The sequence below is a fragment of the Dermacentor silvarum genome, chromosome 4 (genome assembly GCF_013339745.2).
Source record: "Dermacentor silvarum isolate Dsil-2018 chromosome 4, BIME_Dsil_1.4, whole genome shotgun sequence".
NCBI lineage: Eukaryota > Metazoa > Arthropoda > Arachnida > Ixodida > Ixodidae > Dermacentor > Dermacentor silvarum.
Genome location: NC_051157.2, coordinates 55,878,025 through 55,897,803, shown reverse-complemented (window position 1 = coordinate 55,897,803; position 19,779 = coordinate 55,878,025). Strand labels below are relative to the sequence as shown.

The 19,779-nt window shown below is 43.5% G+C and overlaps 1 protein-coding gene across 1 annotated transcript in view; it reads right to left on the bottom strand.

The window, feature by feature from the left end:
* LOC119448624 (Down syndrome cell adhesion molecule-like protein Dscam2) overlaps window positions 1-19,779 on the bottom strand; it is a 138,869-nt gene that overhangs the window by 36,329 nt on the left and 82,761 nt on the right. The window contains exons 14-18 of the mRNA XM_049666438.1: window positions 11,291-11,438; window positions 9,877-10,025; window positions 5,402-5,533; window positions 4,490-4,657; window positions 3,628-3,698 (exon numbers count right to left, since the gene is read on the bottom strand). Of these exons, the coding sequence (XP_049522395.1) occupies window positions 3,628-3,698; window positions 4,490-4,657; window positions 5,402-5,533; window positions 9,877-10,025; window positions 11,291-11,438 (668 nt within the window). The remainder of the gene's footprint in view (window positions 1-3,627; window positions 3,699-4,489; window positions 4,658-5,401; window positions 5,534-9,876; window positions 10,026-11,290; window positions 11,439-19,779) is intronic.

Genomic DNA, 19,779 nt, shown 5'->3' with positions numbered 1-19,779 from the left:
GAAATGCTATAGTGTTGATACGACCCTGAACAAAGATAATATTATCGAATTAAGAACCGATAATGCACAGGTTGCATACGTGGGAACTCGCTAGTCGTCACAGTAGTTTTTACCTTACAATTATAGAAAATCTGCTCTTCGTAAACTGGTAATAGCGTGTCAATGTAGCAATGGGAGATTATAATTTTTCTCGTCCATCGATAATAATTGTCATGACTGTTGCAATGGCCACAAAAGCTAGCTCGCCAAATACATGCTCCAACTTGCACGCAAATTACCCCTTCTTTCGAGCTTGAAGTCAGGAAAAGGAAGTTTATTACGGGCTGTTTCCGGCGCTCAGTTCCGGCCTCTCAACAGTTCTCCCTTCCTGGGAATAATTTGCTTGCGCACGGGTGATCAAGAAAGCACTGAAATGGCTGCTATTACACGGCCGGATGCGAAGAATGCCCGGATGCCACTATAAAGCGCAGCAATACAAGGACACCGGCCACACTAATGCCGCAAGCTGCATATCAGTAAGATAAACACGCCTTTAGCATGCATGGTAGCACTCGCTCACGATGACCACGTGTCATTTCGTGCATTCCTATATACGCTTGTTTATTAATCAAAGAAATATGGCAAATCAGTAATTATTATCTTGCAGGGGAAGTAACACCAGTGCGGTTCCCGGGTAGGACGCTACGGGTTCTGTCCAATAATGGGATCTTTCGATGAGTTACATAGCAATATATACTCGCGGACAACTTTCTGTGGAAATGAAAGGAAAGGTACAGGTGCGTGGATGCTGCACATGTGTTACCGCGCCTAGTAGTCGGTCAGCGTTTGACAGTGCTTTTGGTTGCTCGGAACAGACGCTGAATCGACGCAGCTTCCACGTGCGACGGTTTAGCGTTTGCCCAGACGCGGAAGGGAAAAGCCGCCAAATGAGCAAACTTTTACTTTCACTGGTGTGTTCTGTCTTATTTAACTGTTGCTAATAAACTGCTTATGTTTTCTCTTCCCCAGCCTAAACCAACGTGGATTAAAACACGGAACTTTTTTCAGAAGCGCTGTCATTTGTGCGCGCTTTGCCTCTGTAGCTTCCCCTTCATTGCCACAGAAAGTTGTCCACGAGTATAGTGTGTTCACTCCTTAGGCCATCGTACTGATCTAAGCAATGAATAATACCCTATAGAGGGACATGTCATGCATAAACCTTCCGGATGACGGTAGATTGGAATGCCGAAAACGATAGCATGCTAGCAGCAGCGGGAGCATCCAACGAATAACTTATGAGCAAGTTAGCACGCAAGCTTTGCCATTCACCTCAGACACCCACTTGCCGTATGTGTAGATAAAGCATGGCTGCCTGTCTGTGATCCAGAAAAAAAATTGACTGTACGCTAGAAATTTTGATGCCACACAATACAGCAATACAACATTTTCGTGGCGCGTTCAGCTACTCCTAGAGCCATAGGTACACGACGACAGTGAGTAGCTTTTGACTCTGCTCACATACGAGTTATTTGCTCTGTTCCTGTATGAGTCTGTGTTTCTTCAGACCTATCACTCAGCTTTTTGAAATAATAAGCAATATCTACTGCTGTAAATATAATGTAGCTTATCTTCGAATGTACGAAATATTTCCAAGAAATTGTGCTCTACTACGACAAGGATACGACATAGAAAGTGCTCCAAAAATATAAATGAGCCGACGAGACATAAACGAGAGTCTAAACAAAGACGGAGCCATACCGAATAATAGTACACTTTGTGTTTGGTGTCTCCCGTTGGAAGAAAGATTTAATTACCAACTTCTTTCATAATTTCGCGTAAGTTCCTTTTTTTTTTGTACACGAGCGAATCAGATCAAAGGGCAGCTGAGTGCGATCCTTTCCCCTGAAGACAAAATAAGGAGCACTTTGAGCTTACTAGGTTAAGGAGAAATGCACATTCGATAATAGTGCTGGAAGTGCTCTTAAAAAACGGCATGCCAAGGTCAAGAAGTACTATTCGAGTGGCTCTCCAAGACTGCTGTGCATGGTTTGCATTCATTCATTTTAAAAGCGGGATGCGCAACTCAGCAGTTCATGGCAGGCACATGCGGATCAACTTAAGGAAACAAAATGTCATTAATGTAATGTCAAAATATTTTAATGGTAACTACCACAGAACGTGTTATTCTAGCATAAATATTCCCACACATCGGAACCAATCAATAATGGCCTCTAAAATGACGTTGGTGTTGATTTTCATCCTACTGATCAGCATATCACTTTCGATGACGCATGGAAAGCGTTGTACGTGTCGAAAGATGGTGGCATATCTTTAAATATAACAAGCAACGTTTGCCGTGGTTCGTAAAAGTGAGACCATCGCATTTAAATTGAGCTGAGTCGCCGCTACAAGTAAACTGACTTGGATCCAAATATTTAAAGCATCGCATCAAAAGATACCTTTCATAACGATATGGTTGATGACACCTGAACAGGATGCGTTCGAACCGAAATTTCGGAATGGAACAGCTGATGACACGTGAATAGCGCTGTTCGCACAGACACGTATTACTTAGCTCCTACTACCTGTGTCAGGTGCTAACATCTCTGAAAGTCTTGAAAACCACTAATCACGCTCTTTTCGCCCTGTAGCATCCTGCAATCGACAAAATATGCAATGTTTCATGAAGCATTGCAATCAGCTAACAATATTCTGAGAAAGTATAAGCTCTCGGCTATGCAGAGAGGAGCATATATTTGCAGTAGGTTTTATTCGCAACTATTTCGATAAAGATGGCGCAATTAGATCGTTGCGGTTTGCTGCTTTTGGTATATGTTGCTCCCTTTCTGCCGCCAACATATGCGGCCATTCTTTGTGCAGACGCTTTTTTTCAAAGAGGTCATTCCACTGTGTCATAATTTTTATCTTGTATAACACCGTTTTTGCATCTTCAAAATGTCGTGCATGTGCCACTACCGTGAAAAAAAAAACTTATTATTAAAAATGCTTTTTCTATAACTTTCTTTAGCGCCCGCATTTCTTTGAGCTCCTCAGTCAACGATCATTGGTACTAGTTTTCTTGTACTGTGTACTATTTCTAGACAGAAAGATGGATCCCACGGCTCAAATTCATTGGTGGGTGCAGTGAACATAGACATGAAATATTATTTTACCTTCATGCAGAGTACTATACCAACAGCAGAATCACCTGGAAGAGGGACTGAAAAATGAGAAGGAGGAGGGAAGGAACGTTGACAGCATGCGCACATGTCCATGCAAAAAAAACCGTTCATTGTCAAGTTTGTCACAAGCTGTCATATAGGTTGGTACATCTCAAGAAACATTGCAGCGATTTTCTGGCTTCGTAGGGCCCCGACGCACGAGGCCACCATCTCAGAACATTTTCTTCTGCAAAAGGCCTTTCATGTAGTTGCCCTAAAGCACTCGGAAGGACAATCCTCTCGTCTTCATATGATGGGCAGCCACACAATGGTCCTTTTAGGGTTTCTTCTATGCCCTTGTGTTACAACTGCCACTGCCTGCCCATTACAATGAGAAATAAATAGGCGCTTGTAAAAGAAACGCCTGCTTGCAAGCGTTTACCGTTACCATTAGAGCTTATACCATAGAGCAGTATAAAGTTCTTACCTTCCACGTGACGTGTAGACTACGAGAACCAGTCGGCGTCACTTGGATCTCCTGAGGGGTACCGCTTGGAGCTAGGCAGCAAAACAAACGCTTGCTCACATTTTGCACGTACCTAGGAAAGCTTGTAATTTTTTATTGATTTTAGCATACAGAGCATACGAACCTGCGAAAATAGCTTTAGAAATTTGCCTGTTTACTCGCCCTTCAAATAAACCAGTCAATCTTTTTGTAAGAATGTCTAACATCTGTTTCCTTCTCATTCCACCCATGATCAGAGTTCACTATGACTATATATAAACGTCCCCGCTAACAACAATTTCCTTCATTGGTCTCTTGTAATTACATTAACAGGGATCTTGGCTCCCCTCTCTGCCATCAGTGTTCTTGCAAAAAACAAGTGTAATTTTAATTTTTCTATCAATAGAATTGATGCATTTTTGAATCAACAGGGACACGATGCATCAGAAAGGCTGGCCTATGTTCAGTTCAAGCCAACCCACCGAGGATGACAGGCTGCCTTTGACGAAGGTAGGTCCTTTTATCGTAACGCAGGCCAGCTTTTCTGAGGCACCTTATCCCTGTCTATAAAATTTATATAACAGTGTGCTACTCCATCTGTTGACCCCCTTCTCGAGTTTGGATTATAGACAACTAAAATTCGCAAAAACGCAATATAACATCTATAAGCCTTTGTAAGGGTTGGTGGCCTACCCAACGAGCATTCGTGTCTACGGGATCACTGAAAAAGACATCGAATCAAGGCTTTGACCAGAAGCGTCTCGTAGAAAAGAGCCAAAACGCCGAGGGCACAGCTTTTCTAATTCCCATGACAATTTCTAGTGTTTGGGGATTGTGTAAGTACCTTCTTGGTCAGTGGTGACCACCAGGGGGTCGCTGTGGTCACTTAGTCCGAGCGCGTTTCCAGCGCGGATCCTGAACTCGTACTTGGTTGCTGGCCGCAAACCAGTCACCAGGTACGAGAGCTTGCTGGTGTCCTCAGGTGACAGCTGCGTGTCGTACTCCCAAGAACCTCAAGCAATACAAGGCAGAAAAGCAAATGAGTGAAAGTGGTTTGCTCAACAAAAAAAAAAAAGTTGCTATTCTGTGAACCCTACTAAAAATTAATAATTCCTTCCAGTTCCATGTCTTCTATAATTTAAGTGGCCCTAGTTCTTAGCCAGTTAACGCGATAGCATACTCTCGTAATTTAGAAGGACCATTTCTGGCTAGAGTCAACATTGTAGCGTGGTAGCTTGACCCTTCCAAACTATGCAGTTCGTCCCCAAAAATTTGCCATGCAACGATTTATGTTTTTAACTGAAGTACGCATTCAAGAACTACATTTGTTCAAAGAATAATGCTATCATTCGCACGAAATTGTTAAAACACAATTGGGTACTGCAACTCAACATCGCAGAACAGTCACAATGAAGAGCATAAAGCTTGGTCTGCCGCTTCTGTTCACTCAGAGGTGCAATCCGGTCCAAACATAATCTACGTTTCAGTTTCAAGAAGTACTTCACTGGCACAAAATTACGTTACACCGAACACATAGTGAACTGTTGTGACCTTAAAGTGAATATTGCCAAACTTTAAAAGCACTCAAAGCCAGTCCACTACAACGGAAGCTTCTTGTCCTGGAAATGATTTTATCTCGCAGCAGTGATGCCATCGGGGCACTCCGATTACTTAGCATGCATGGATAGCGTGCGACAAAGGTGTGTTCCAAATTTGTAATCAATGAATCTTATACGCGGCTGCATTCTCTTTTTACCGGTTGAAGACTTGTGCTCGAGCAGGTACTTCACCACCGGGCTATTTCCAGAGAAGGGTGCCAACCAGGCAAGCGTCACGGTGCGGCTCGTCGTCTGAATTGTCTCCAAACCCTGAGGCTTCCCCGGTGGCTCTGTTTGCAAAGTAAATACGCTGCTGACTATTAGAAGAAGGAATGATTCGCGACAACATATGGATGAAAAAAACAAAAAAAAAACACGAAGGTTACGCTGGCATCCGGTGCAAATTTCTACTTACACTACGTATAGTAGCAATGGCATTGTGCCAAGAAAGATAACAATACTCATAGTGACATCATTACTAGAGAAAACGAACGAACCTTATATACAAGGTGTCTCAGCTATCACGCAGCACGATTAAAAAAAAGAGGAATGGCGTTACGCGAAGCAAACCTAGTGTGTATTGTTTCCAGTACAGTGGAGTTGCCGCCAGTAATTTTTTCGTTACTGAGATTTAATTAGGTAACTGTAATTATCTAACTTGAGAAGTGCTGTCCTAACTCTCAAAGTGTCAATGAGAAAGTTGTAGAGCAACATGAAAAACTACCGATACAGCTTTCTGCTGCTCAATACGTGCTACATAAAAATGTTTTTCCGAGTGTGTAAGAAGCCCGCAAATGCACGCAAAGTGCCTCGAGCGGCCAGTCGCGCAGCAATTCTGCGTGTATTCGCACAATTGGGACACCCTGTATAACACAACAACCTATATACATTATATACTCAATGCTTCTTTCAGGGCGGTTTCATTTCTGTCTTTTTTGTAAACCTATAATTTATGCATCACCATGATCGGTTTCATGGTTAGTATCAATAGTTACTCTGCTGTTTCATTTATAACTGCAGCGATTTTTATATTACTGCAATCTCCATATGCCCTCATCACATTTTATTCGAGTTTTTATAATTATTCTAGAAAGACGTTTCTTTACAAAATCGATTGGCGCCAAAACCGGGATTTCATCTATAGAGGTGTAATTGTTGAAGAGAAGCACATTAACTGCGCCATAAATTTCGACGTTCCAATCGTCGCCATAAAATGAGTCTAATATTCACCACTGAATTACGTACTTTGTGCCTCCATGTTGCAATTTTGCAGTAGAAGCAGGGGAGTTGTAAAATGTAGCTCATTTTGTTAAAATCCAGAAAGTACTGCCAATTAGAAATTTTTTGCCGTTATTTTGCACTACGTCATGCAAGAGCGCTATACTGTCACTCCAAAAAAAAAAAAAAAAAAAGAAACGTTTACCCCGTTTGAGTCTCTTATGCTGTCCCCAAACTATATTACGTACTCATCTATATTTCGCGCGTTTTCTTTCTTTAACGCTGCGCGCCCGATATTTACAGGTCATGAACAGTACGCAAATTATCACTATATTACGTACTCATCTATATTTCGCGCGTTTTCTTTCTTTAACGCTGTGCGCCCGATACTTACAGGTCATGAACAGTACGCAAATTATCAGCGTGAAATAGTATTATCGACAGGAAACTACCGAGCGCTGACTTTTCGAGAAAAAAAAAACGCAATCAAGACGAATGACTATTACTAGTTGGCGACAAGACACGTCCCAAATGTTGTGAACATTTTTTTAGGATGTATTGTTTTGACGCGGAGTGAGCCACGCAACATGTAGGTGTATTCGCGACTCCACCTAAAAATGCTGGCCATCTGGCGGCCGCGCCGAGAAACAGCCGATTCAGGTTCAAGCTTGAAGCGAAAGATGGTCTCCTATCACGGCACGCGCTGAATGCCTCGTAGTTCTCAAATCGTCGTGATGCCTCCGCGCACAAGTCCGAAAATGGAAAAAAAAAATATGGATGTCGAAAGACCTTTGTGCTGGGCTTGTGTTGTATTGTGGGGAGACTTGATGGCGTTTTGTTGCCCACATTTATTATATGCCCCTCACAGACGCTGTTGCTCTTGCCGCCGTTCTTCTTGGCGTTTTGTCGCGTTCTCTCTAGCGCTCAGCTCGAACGCGCGGAGCAGCCGAAGGCGCAACATCGTCGTCGTCGTCGAGACGCTGACGGCTCGCCATAGTATCATTAGTAGTGTCATCGCGGAGAAAAAAAAAAGCAATGTATGATTACATCTTTTCCCGAAATAAGCAGACGAAGCGCGTCGGAGTGCGGCTTGGATAAGGAACTTCCGCATTGGGAAAGGTGACTGATACTATACTAGTTTCTTCAAAACACTTTGCTCTGGACGACTTCTTTTTTCCCGTCGAGTATTGCATTGCTTTTTTTGTTTTGTTTATTTCAAATACCTTGCTGGGCGTTTAAAACTACGATGTGTACTTTGTTTAGGCAGGCGCTTTAATAAATTATTGTGATGTACGCTTCAGCTTCACTTGTTGTTGTTCGTTTATAGTTTTCTGTAGTTTTTGTGCTCCACAATTAGTGTTATTTGATTCTTGATAATGTACTTTTGTCTACAGGCACGGTAGCAGGAATGATAACTACCTCGGAAACTCTGAAGTTGATCATGACGCACATTACGCCGCTAGGCGACATGTCGTTTTCGTAGCATGCTTTAGTTAGGTGGCGCAAGTAGAAGATGCTGTTTTGTCATTCAACGCGTTGAGTTGTGAGTGTATTTGCGCGCAAGAAATTACAAAGCGACAACAAACCACGCTCTTTCTAGCTTTGAAGCGTTCGGCCTAGATTTGCACAGCGCCGCAAGTTTGCTTTCCGACAATGTGCACACAGCTAAATTCCCTTCCAACTGGTTCAATTCGTGCCCATGTCATGCAATTAGACTTACGCGAGTTATTTTGCCCAAAAGAAAACTCTTGCTAAACTTTGGAGCCCTGCTGGAAGAAGCTCATCTTTGTCCGATTGGTTGTTATTCACTTCTCCCGTTTTACCGGGGTTAGAGAATTCCTACGGGCGGCAGGTGTCTGCTGTGTTCGAAAGCCCTGGCGCTACCTCGAACACTGCGTACGGCGAGCATGAACAAGCGCCAGTCATCGGACGCAGACGACCTTATTACACGTATCAGCTAACTATAAAAAGAAATGTGCACCCCGACTCACAAACGGAACTCTCATTTGTTTTTACCTCAAGCCACACTGACCAGGTAACTTTACAGTAATCAGCCTTGTTCTATGAGTGCAGAATATCCATATTTAGCTTCTGAAATCAGGACAGACGTTACTGATTATATAATGTGAGATGCTATATGTGATATACAACACGAGTCGCAGTACGGAGTTGCCTATGAAGGTCGAAAACAGTCTCCTGTACCTGTAGCAGTGGAACAATGCCGCGAACAACTGTTTGCACCTATCGGGGGCCCGATACGCACAAACACTTTCCTTTTTTTAACCTCCTGCTTGCTCGAAAGACTCTTTGTCATTAAAGAAGCCACCCTATGAAACATGTTGCGTTTTATTGGCTGTTTGCGGCGCTCAATATGTTATCGGTTGATATTTAATTGAATATTATGCATGATTTAAGCAAACGTGTCGGTTCAGTGAAGCGCTGTGGACCGTTCCACGAAAAGAACTACACTGTGGCTGTTCTCTCTCTTTTCTACAAAAATTAGGTCCGAAAATTCCCACTGGCGATTGTCATACAGTGCGTAAGATTCCTTGTAATCATTACTTTCGAAGCCTATACTACTATACTATGAAGCCTACCAATACTGCCGTATTTTAAAAGATAAGCAAATCCAAAGCGTATATGCACGCACACTATGGTGATCTCAACAGTAAACTCGCTATTACCAGCAATACTGTGTTTGGTAAATGAAAGAAATGTTGGGTTTTTTTCTGGCATAATTTGCTTGCCTGCAGGCTCGTGTCCTTATATATACTTGCCATCACTGCCATGCAGGCTCCCAAAATATCGCGTCGGAGGTTCGTGCGGTGATAAGTAGATGGCGGTTGGCGTGTAGACAAAAATTAGCCTCGATGGAGGTACGGGTTTTTTTGCGACACGAGACAGAGGGCCGAATGATACGAAGCAGAAAATGAGCCCTGGTATCCAACCAAAGAATGCTGCGAATTAAAGATATGATGTGGCTCGCTGGACAGGCCAGACGTTTGCACACACAGTGCAACTATTTCCGCGGTCTCCTCGCTGAAATCCTTGAGACCTATCTAAATAAGGTGGTCGATAGCAAGGACCCTCTCGGCTTTTACGAAACACCTCGATTCGACGCCACAAACGAGAAACGTGAGAAACGTTCATTTGCACAGTTTTGTCACAAGTAAGGAATTGTGGAATTGCCAATAGATATATTGAGCTGCGCATTGTTATAATAACTTCAGCTCTACATTTATTTTCTATATTGATGAACAATTAGAGCACACTGGATCACAAAAGTTATCAAGGTCTTTCTTTATTTATTACCTGTACCTTGAAATGCCAACACGTACACAAAATTTGCCCATTGGGCCCACTTGCTAGCACCTCCTGCTCGACCTTCAAAACAGTTCAGGCTCGTGACACGTACCCTGAACAATGAGCTGGAAGACAGTGTCGTCGCCACCGTAAGCGTTCTCAGCGTGACAGGTGAGGGCAGCCGAGTCCCGTCGGTCCGAGTTGGTGAGGCGCAGCACAGATTCCGACCACCCGTCGCCCGAGTTTTCTTGGACCAGATATCTGTGGCCGAAACAGCACTGAACATTACAAAGAGCCCGGCGGTACGCAAATAACGCCGCGTTCACACCTTTCAAAAGTGATATAGCAATGAGCTTCAACGCGTTTCGTTAAAAGCGTTTCATTTAAGGCGCTGCATACTGAAGGCAAGGTATGAATGCTTGTGCTCAAAACAGGTGCCCAAGACAAACATGCCCGAATTCTTAAACGTATACATACTGTGAACGTTTGCAGTCGTTCTTCTTTTTAACCTACTTTAATTGTCCCCATTACAGGTCAGAAGATGTACGCGCACGCATGTATACATCCTGAGATATGCTTGTATTAGGATCTTCGTGTGCATTTTATGCGGACTTCAGCACCTATGTGCATCATATTCGTCTTATATATTTTTTTTTGTGATCACCCGCTTTCCTGTGCTATGTGGGTGAACGAGTCAGGGAACATTTTCATGATGCCGACCTGTGCCGCTTTTCTCTTGGGACTTTTCACGGGGCTCGTGCACAGCTTGTACACACCTGATTCAGTACCTCTCTGGCAACTCTGAGAACCACTACCAGCACCGATTGAAACGCGATCAATTTTATAAGTATTCAAATGCACTGTTCTGTATCCATGTACGCCTGCATTTGTAGCAGTGGGACTCAAAATATTTAGACTCCAAAATGTAAACTTGGGATTACTCCATGCTTAGAAACTGGCCACAGAGCGATAACGCGTCTCACTTTCGTGTATTTAGGCATAACCGGAGTCCGGATTAGTTATTTTCTGTTCGCATTTCAATTTATGTTGGTGGTACATGTGTTGCCGACTAACTCTTACGTACTGGTCGCACAATTACAGATTCAGTGACGCAAATTAGAAACTGTTGCTCACAATATATAATAACCTGCCTGCTTTTCTCACCAACCATACAAACACCAATCAAGAAATCTATCAATTAGATACATTGAATGTGACAATAGCTCCTAGTAAAGAATCATTTTTATGCATTGACTACCGATTTAATAGGGTATGCGTAATAGTGGCTACAAAGTCATCTTCCCAATTGATATCGTCATCCCTGATTTAATATTCCAGATGAGCCGCCATATTAATTTTGAAGAAGCATAAGATGCTGTCGTAAATAAAAGAAACAGAGCAGAGCGCATGATTCTGAACTATATTTGGACCAAGAGAATTCACAATGTATCATCAGCATACGGTATGGGCATCCCTTAAGCACTGTTAGACGAGAATTATTTTTCTTTGCCGCAGCTCACACTAACCTTGACTCCTGCGTCGGATTGAAGTGGTGGCCGTCTCGTGTCCAGGTAAGCTTAATTGGCGACTCGCCCTGAGCCTTGCACGCCAGGCTTACCGGATCTCCACGCCGTGCCGTCACGGCACGGAAACGCCTCTCGAAGTGGGCTGCCTCTGCGTACACATCGAAAACTTTCGTTTTCATTGGCAGTTAAGTTTGGGCAAAGCACAGCAAGTCAAACCAACATAGCAGCCTTGTCCTACTTCGCTGCGTTACATGATCCTGGCCGCATTGCAGTCATATGCGCCATGCACAGTAATCAAGCAACCCATTTTTACGCACTTCTTAAAGCGACCACGTAGTGCTGCAGCACCTTCGAATCATCGGATATGCACTCGCATGCGCGAATAAGTTCTGCGGAAGGTCACAAGGTTGAGGTAGGTACAGGAAAAGGAAACGTTTTCATCCACTTAGCTGTAGCATGATGTCACAAAGAAAACACAAAATGGGTTTTTAAGAAATGAAGCTTTACTGAAGAAAAATTAATCCTGGTTCGAGCATGGAACCTGGAATCAAAGCCTTTCCGGATCAGCCGCTGTAGCGTCACAGCAAACCAAGAGGATAGCAGATCGCCGTGCGAGACGGAATGAGTCGACAACTCCATGCATAGGGACCCAGAATATGGCAAATTAATTTGGCGGTAGCCCCGCAAGATGAAAGAAGGTTAATCAAAGAAGAAAATTGTACTTTTTTTACCTTCGCGCAACAATCGGTTGCGTGAGAATGTTTCCCCTTTTATGAACTGTATACGCAAGGCACAGGAACCACACGATGCAAACGGACCGAGTGTACAGTTTGCGACGTGCTTGCAGTGCGAATAATGCGTGTACGCAATTTCAGTGCAGCACCCCTGCCTAACATGCACTGCACGCTCAGTTAGCTATACCGCGACAGCTTCGCATCAACATCTGAAACACCACGTCGCGTTCGCAGCGCGGGTGAGGGGGAAAGAGACCGCGTGTTTCCTTTCGCGTGGCGACATTTAGCTACGGAAATGAGGATCGCATATAGCGACTGAGTGTATTTCCAAGCGTCGAGTCGCACGCAAGCGCGGGCGCTGTATACTGAGCAACGATATGGCTCAACTGTGCTAAGCGGAGATGAGCGCAAAGTGAAACGTTTCGCGCGCCCGCTTGCGTCCCCGCAGACAGACAAAGCTTCATTACCGGCACGGCACCCGAGGGTTGTGGAGTTTCCAGCGCAACGTTTTGGTCAAATTAGTGGCCTGGCGGCCGGGCAGTCCTCGGGTTTTAGCTCGGAGCTTCAGCGCAACTCCATGGCGGAAAGACCGGCAGTGGGTCTGAGGAATGCTTCGGTTTCGCGCAGTCCATTTGCGCTGATGATGTGCCGTGAAACATTATACCGAGGCAAAGTTTCGCGAAACTCACTCGCTCGCTCGCTCTCTCTCTTGCTTTCCATCGCTGACGCTTAGGTTTGTGAGGTTACAGCATAAACACTGACCTTACGAGATTTCTTTTTTTTTTTGCTAACACCGTTTTATTATCGCAACCCAATGTGCTTCGTCGCCTTTGCGCCGCTTCAAAGCCTACGTCTGAGTGTTTCTATTTATGCGTTATATTTTGGTGACCATGGCACCGGCTACTTCTTCTCACAAAGATTGAGTACATGCGACATAATTAAAGAACAGATGACACTGCCAAAAATAATTACCTCAGGAATAAAAAAGCAAGCTAAACACATAAACCCAAAGTCGGGTCACAAAAGAAAAAATACACAGGCACGAATTCAGCACCAAGACAGACACATGATGTCAGGCACAGAAAGGTACATATCCCATGGTTAAGTAACAAACAGAAAGTCTGCTTAAAATGGATGTTACACCATTGCAATCAACATTCAACAATCATAAACCTCGCTGACATAAATATCTGAAATTTCACTACAGCATTCGCATTTTTAATGTTCTAATTACCTCGTGGTTGTGGAGGCTAGCTTATAAAACTATGAAGTTATTAGCAAAATTCTCGAGTCGTTCAAAATAGATCTGTAGCTATGCCACTGTGGTAGGTTATCATTAAGGTCACGTGCCTTGCGATGAAGGAAATACGCGTAGTAGGCGTTTTATCTGCGATTGATGACGTAAACAAAATGTTCTCGCCAGCTAATAATATGATGAATAATTTAAGAAACGTAACTAGTTTTATACGGACGCATAATTCAAGCTCGGTAAAAAAAAAAGAAAATGCGATACAAGGAAGAGCAATCCCGATCAGAAAAGAACGCCATTAAAGTCGCTCCCTCACCTTGGTCTCACCCCGCCTCACCCAAACACACAATGACCATAATTGCTTTGTTTAGCCCAACACAATGGACACAAGAAATACCACAGGAATAAGGCGCTTCTATTTTGTGTCCGTTATTTTGCGCTAAAGAAAGTAATTACGGATTCGCACCAACTAGTCCGCCAACGCATTGTGCTAAACACAATGACCAGCAGCTCCGAAAAAGGAACCGCAAGTCAGTAAATATTTGTGTCTCACTTCTGTCGCAAAATCAGCAGAGTAAAGCTGCATTGAGTGCGAACTGCCCGGCTAGAATTTGTAAATTGCAATATGTGCCATAATATAATAAGTTAAAAATTTAATTCGTGAATTTTTGTTGATTAGTCGACTATGCATTTCATTTACGTTTGCAAGTAATGTCCGCCTCAGCTAATACACCAGTTCGTGCACTTATAATTCTGCTATCTGCCACAGGCAATTTTTAAACATGCTTGAAAGTCTTCGCTGAAACTCCCGGTATACAGTAGACGACACAAAAGACTTGTTAACATAGTGAGACACGTGTTTCGTAAACGTACTTTCAATTTATGAAGAACAATGAAGAATACGCATGACTGGACTTGCGAGAAAACAATGTGGAATACTTACTTTCATTCCGCGATATTGCATATTACTCCTCTAAATACATATTAAACAATTTCGGGTATTTTGTACAGCCATCCGCAATGGTGGCCAGTGGGAGCTTTTTTTTTAAATACATTTCCCACGGTTATGGCTAGTGATTTCTATGCACACGGTAATACTCCTCATACGGAAACCGTATATGTAACAAAAGGTGAGTCACGTACCCATATGCGCAATCAATCAAAGTTAACGGAGTTACGTCTGGAAAACTCATCACTACACCGTTGTCTCAATCTGCTGCGCTCCATCCTAGATACATGGATTTTTTGTTATAGAATTTACTTCATTTCATGCCTTCCGCGCAGACGTGACCACAAGACAAAAGCCTCGCCAAATATTTCCTGCAAAATTCACCTCCTTGTCCCCGTATACTCAGTCCCTACTTCGTGGCCCCGACTGGCTTTCTAATGCTCCTCGAACAACGCTCTATACAAGCTTGATGCGATACAGATTCTGCGCGCCGGCTGCGAGCGTTACCAAGATAGAAGAAGCGACACAGCGAACACATGAATACTTAATACATGGGCCGTGTCCGTCCTTGGCTGCCACCCGTGAGATTTCAGTTTGCTTCTTTGTACAGAGAACCTTCAATGGTTGAGGATCTGAGTGCACGGCAGACATCTTGGTTTGCCTTCAAGACTGCTCTAGGAAGTGCATGAACTTTTTCTCGACGCGTGCCTCGTATTGAATGTCGGGCGCTAGGTCGTATAGAAACAGCGAGGACATTGATAAAGGCTGACTTCGTATTTAGATTGGAAGGAGCTCACAATAAGGTTCTGAGGTACCTGTGGAATATATACATTGCGGTATCTCCTGTATACGTCACTTTGTGCGTGCACTTATTTCATTCGCACGTGACACACTGCTGTTGCGTACCTTTCGCCATAAGGAAATCTCTTCAGTATTAGGCGCAGCCCGGCTAAATGAAGGAGAATAGGCACGTCTTGCAAGGTTCAAGAGTAAGAGAATGTCGATGTTGCGCTTAATGTTGAGCATAATTACTTCAACGGATAAACGTTAAAGCAAAATCGTATTTGACTTGAAAGGAACGTCTGAGCGGAGCGCTATACTTGTTTTGTCGGCACACGCCATGATTGAGGTTGTTTAAGCGCTAAAGAAACGTGGTTTAACGTGTATCCTTGCACACTATATTAGTACTCGTTGAAAGTTTATGCGCAAGATTTGTTCAACCCAATTACTAACTTCTCTCTATGGCTGAGGTTTTGCTTTTGATTCAATAATGGCCTCGCAAATTGGATGCAGATTATTATCCACCATAATGTACACTCTAACCCCGCTATACTTAGACGACCAAGAAGAGATAGCGTTATTCATAAATTAGGAAATAAATCGTTGTCGTGCGGCTTCCTTTGTTTCTCTGCAGCGAATCTCATTTACTTTGGGGGAGGCGGGAATTTAGCCGTTTTCTTCCTGGCGAAAAATTAAAAGCGCTGTCTGCGCTGGTGTGAGCAACGCGCACCAGAAGGTTTACGCCGGCACACAGCCACAGACGCACATCGTTTTGTCAAAGACAAAATAAAAAGACAAGTACGCGTGGCTCGTTCGCCACTCGCCGAGGAATTTCTAAATTAAGCACGATAACAGTTCAGGCAAGGCTTAACGAGTGTTCCCCGAGCCGGAATCCCCTCTCCTGAGTCCATCCTTGCCTCTGGAAGCTTCCTTCTTGCAAAGTGGGACACGATCCACGCGTGTAAACAAATTCTCGACGGGGCATGCAACGAAAGACGGAGCGCAGTGTCATTACACATGCCTGCTGCAGGAATAATGTAGACAGCTCGGGTAGATGGCGGAATGCGGCTGTGCGTAACCCTTTTTGCGCAGTGGGACCGCTACGCACAGATCCCGTCTCGAAGCTGCGGTAACTGTTTGTTTTTCTCCATGCGTCTTTCTCCTTTTTCCGTTGTAAGCGGCCGTTGCACGGCTTGCTCGAAGAGTCATTACCAGCGCTTGGTATCAATTTATGTACGCAGCGTGCGAGCTGCAATTTTGTATCACCTTGTATCCTGGGAAGCTTTATTCGGTGGTGTAGTGGCAACTCTTAGGAAAGGACGCTGTGTGTACGAGTCGTTACAGTAACATTAAAGAAAAGAAGTGGTGACGCTAACACCATAACGTATTTTTGGCTATGGCTACGATGCGGGTAGAGTTGATAAGTATAGGAATTCATAAACCAGGCCAATAATGTGGCGATTTTTTATCCTGCTTTAAATAGTAAAACTGTAACTAGGAATGCAGAAGGAAGTGTAAGTCGTGAACATAAATTTATTTATCATATAATATCTGGGTGCATTGAGCATCTTATCTTCCCGCAAGCTAAATTATTTGGCTAGCCGTGCGCAAACATGCTCTCTTCTTGAATATTTCCTCTTAATAGATTATATTATAAATAACTTTCTGTCGTTTAAAAAATGTTGCATTCGCCCTTTATCACGCACTTTTTAAACCATCGATGCCCCTTCCCCCCCCCCCCCCAAAAAAAAAATAAAAAATAACAGCAGACATCAGCGATGTATTGGGTTCAGAGCATAAGTATTTAATGCGACAATAGTATTCTCCCAAATGGAAGACAAAAGTTTTGTTTTCTTTTGCTTGCCTGCCGTTTTGACAAATAACAGCGCTCACGCTATACGGGGGAATAGAAAACAAATCAGTGGTTATAGGGCTGTAAGTTGGCAAGGGGAGGGGGTTAAAAAGTGCTGTTTAGACAACTAAGTTTCGAGTTTATCGTCTTTGTGATGTACGCAACTTACTTTTTTCAATGTTGTGGAATTCGATGTACATGGACATACTTTAGCGATCTAAGAATCCCCGTGTACGAATCCCCGTGTACACCAGATTTATTTAGTTAATATATTATTCTTTACATAATTGCTGAGATTCAACTTTATGTGTAAATCAAATTTTAAGACACCTGTGCTGAGGTAGTTGCTGTGTTAAGATTTCTTGCTTGTCAGGCTCGATTAGTCGTTTTGGACGCCCTGGCGAGAAATTAAAATTATCTCTGAGGCCACAACTACTATAATGGATATCACGAGTTAAATCACACAGCACCACATACAAGTTTCAAGCAAACGCTTTATTTTTTTTTTTTTGCTCTATGATTGCAGCGCCGTCTATATTGGGCACATGGCAGCTATAAATCCTCTGACCTACTCTGTAAAAAACTACATGCGGCGTTGTCATTGTGACGTAGTTGTTCGCGCTGACGCCGTCGACGCTTGCTATGTAGCTTTCCACCAACCACCTAATTTTTGGCGGGTGCTCTATTTTGTGTATGTGCCATTTTTGAGGCTGATCGTCATCGCTGTCATGTATGCCTCCTTTGTGTTACTGACTCTTTTGACGAGCATGAGGACAAACAATTTCTCGCCAGCACACCTTGAACAACTTCTACACGATGCACAAAATGTTATCCTCGTCCACTACATTAATGCATGTTCGTGCCTCCGAAATACCTCAATGTGGAGTGCAAAATGCGCTGCAGTACTTGTTCAGCACTGTGGCCGCGCGACAGCCGAGTGGTTAGCGCTCTCGGCTCTCAATTGCACATTGATGCATGAGTTCGAATCATAGTGGTAGTGGTTGTGGACAACTTGTATTTCCCTTGCAATATGGCGACGGTAAAAGATGGGCATGAAGAGACGGCCTGCCGGTGATAAGATAACGTCGATGCCAGCAATGGTTTCGAGAATGTAACTGATACATTTCAGAAATACAGTTTGGAAGTCTACCTAATTTTGAGGAATTGGCCAAAAATCAACACGTACGGAGCGGCAGATGCCAAACAGCAGATACGTATAGCTAATGGACGATCAAAGAATGGTGTAATCGAAATTAGACAAATTTGAGGAAAACAAACAAGCCATTCAATATGCAATCTTCTATTAAGAAGTCTGTGAGCTTTAGCGAAACCTGTGAACCCACCTTACATTCGCAGGTTTCAGACCGTGATTGATTCCTGTATTGCATATAACAGAACTGCATTCACTGGTCCTACGTTATGGGTCAGAATACAGGGCTAATAGTAGCAGAAGAAGCTTCGCCTTATTTATACGGCTTTCACTAGTCTCCACAGGCGCGTCTCGGCCTTATATATAGCGACACCATTGAATCAGAAGGAAGGCGCGTTTTATTGCATGCGTATGGCTTTCGACTGCCTTCGTGATACTCAAGACTTTCTAGGAATAGCAAAGAGAAGACAGTGGCTCAAGGCGCAAGTGGGTAAAGCGATTTAAATGTCTCAGAAAATTACCGCACGCACAAAAAGGTGTCTGGGAAGAAAAATGAAGGCACCTGTAAAAGGCAGTGCGGAAACGGTGGACCCGCTGAGCTGAACGTTGGGTCGCAAATGGGTCGATAATTGGTAATTCAGACTTACAGCCGTGGTGTTTATTATTAGCAATATTTGAAATGTCCCTACTTATACTCAGACAACAGACCTAGAAGCACATGCTATTCATTTTTGCTTTTTTTTTTACTTTTCGCGCAGTAAGACAAATGCTCATACTAAGCACCACAACCTCCTTCTGTGCATTCAGATGGTCACACCGAAAGAAGCCGAAAATATAGTCTTAGGACGCTTAGGGGGGCGTGCACATATTTTATCTTCATTCCTTCTCTTTTTCTCAAAAAATATTTTGTTGGGCTCAATGGCATACGAGACGAAACTTGTACGCCCATATTTTTCTTTGCGACAGAGTTCGCAATGCACAGTACTGTAGGACCAAACACATTTTATACATGGGGATGTCTTAGGCGACGGAGAGGCCATTGTAGGCGCCGGCCGTTCAAGAAATAATGCGATACAAGACTGGGATGAGGAAACGAGAGAATTCTGCGCTTTTAAGCCACGCATCACTCATTTCTTGCTCGTCGAAACGATCTTGAAGTTCAATTCGAGGAGCCGCCACGGGACGATCAATAGCAGATGCACAGATGAAGGAGTTGCTGTATGCGAGTTCTAGTACAACGCAAAGGGACGTTTCTTTTTTGTTTGATTGTTTCTTGCGCACCCATAAAAGGCGTAGTTTTCTTTTAAGAAGAGGCTGTAGAAGCGCGATGCAAGGGCGCTAAAACGTAAAGCTATTCCAAACTGTTTCTATTCCATTTCAGCAATCAGCTCTCCACGATTGGTGAAGCATTTTTCGGGCCAAACCCACTCTGCCTATCTGTCACTGCACTTCACGAAAACCTCTCCATCTCATATGACGTGTACGCATTGATTTTGCATAACTAGAGCAAACAAAGAAAAATTCTATTTGTGATTCTACGCCAATCTTTTTTTACATTAACCGTCCGATATTTGGTCAAACGTTTTCACGCTCGGCCCACTTCTCCTGTCCGTCACGCGACGTCACAAAACCGCTAAAGCTCAGCGCGTGAAAGTGACTTGTACGCATAAAGATGCGATATTATGCCGAACTAAACAGATTCTTTTGCTTCGAAATAGTCGGAGACTGCCCCGACCCGAAAGGCATATAAGATGTCTGTCTACCGATCACACGGA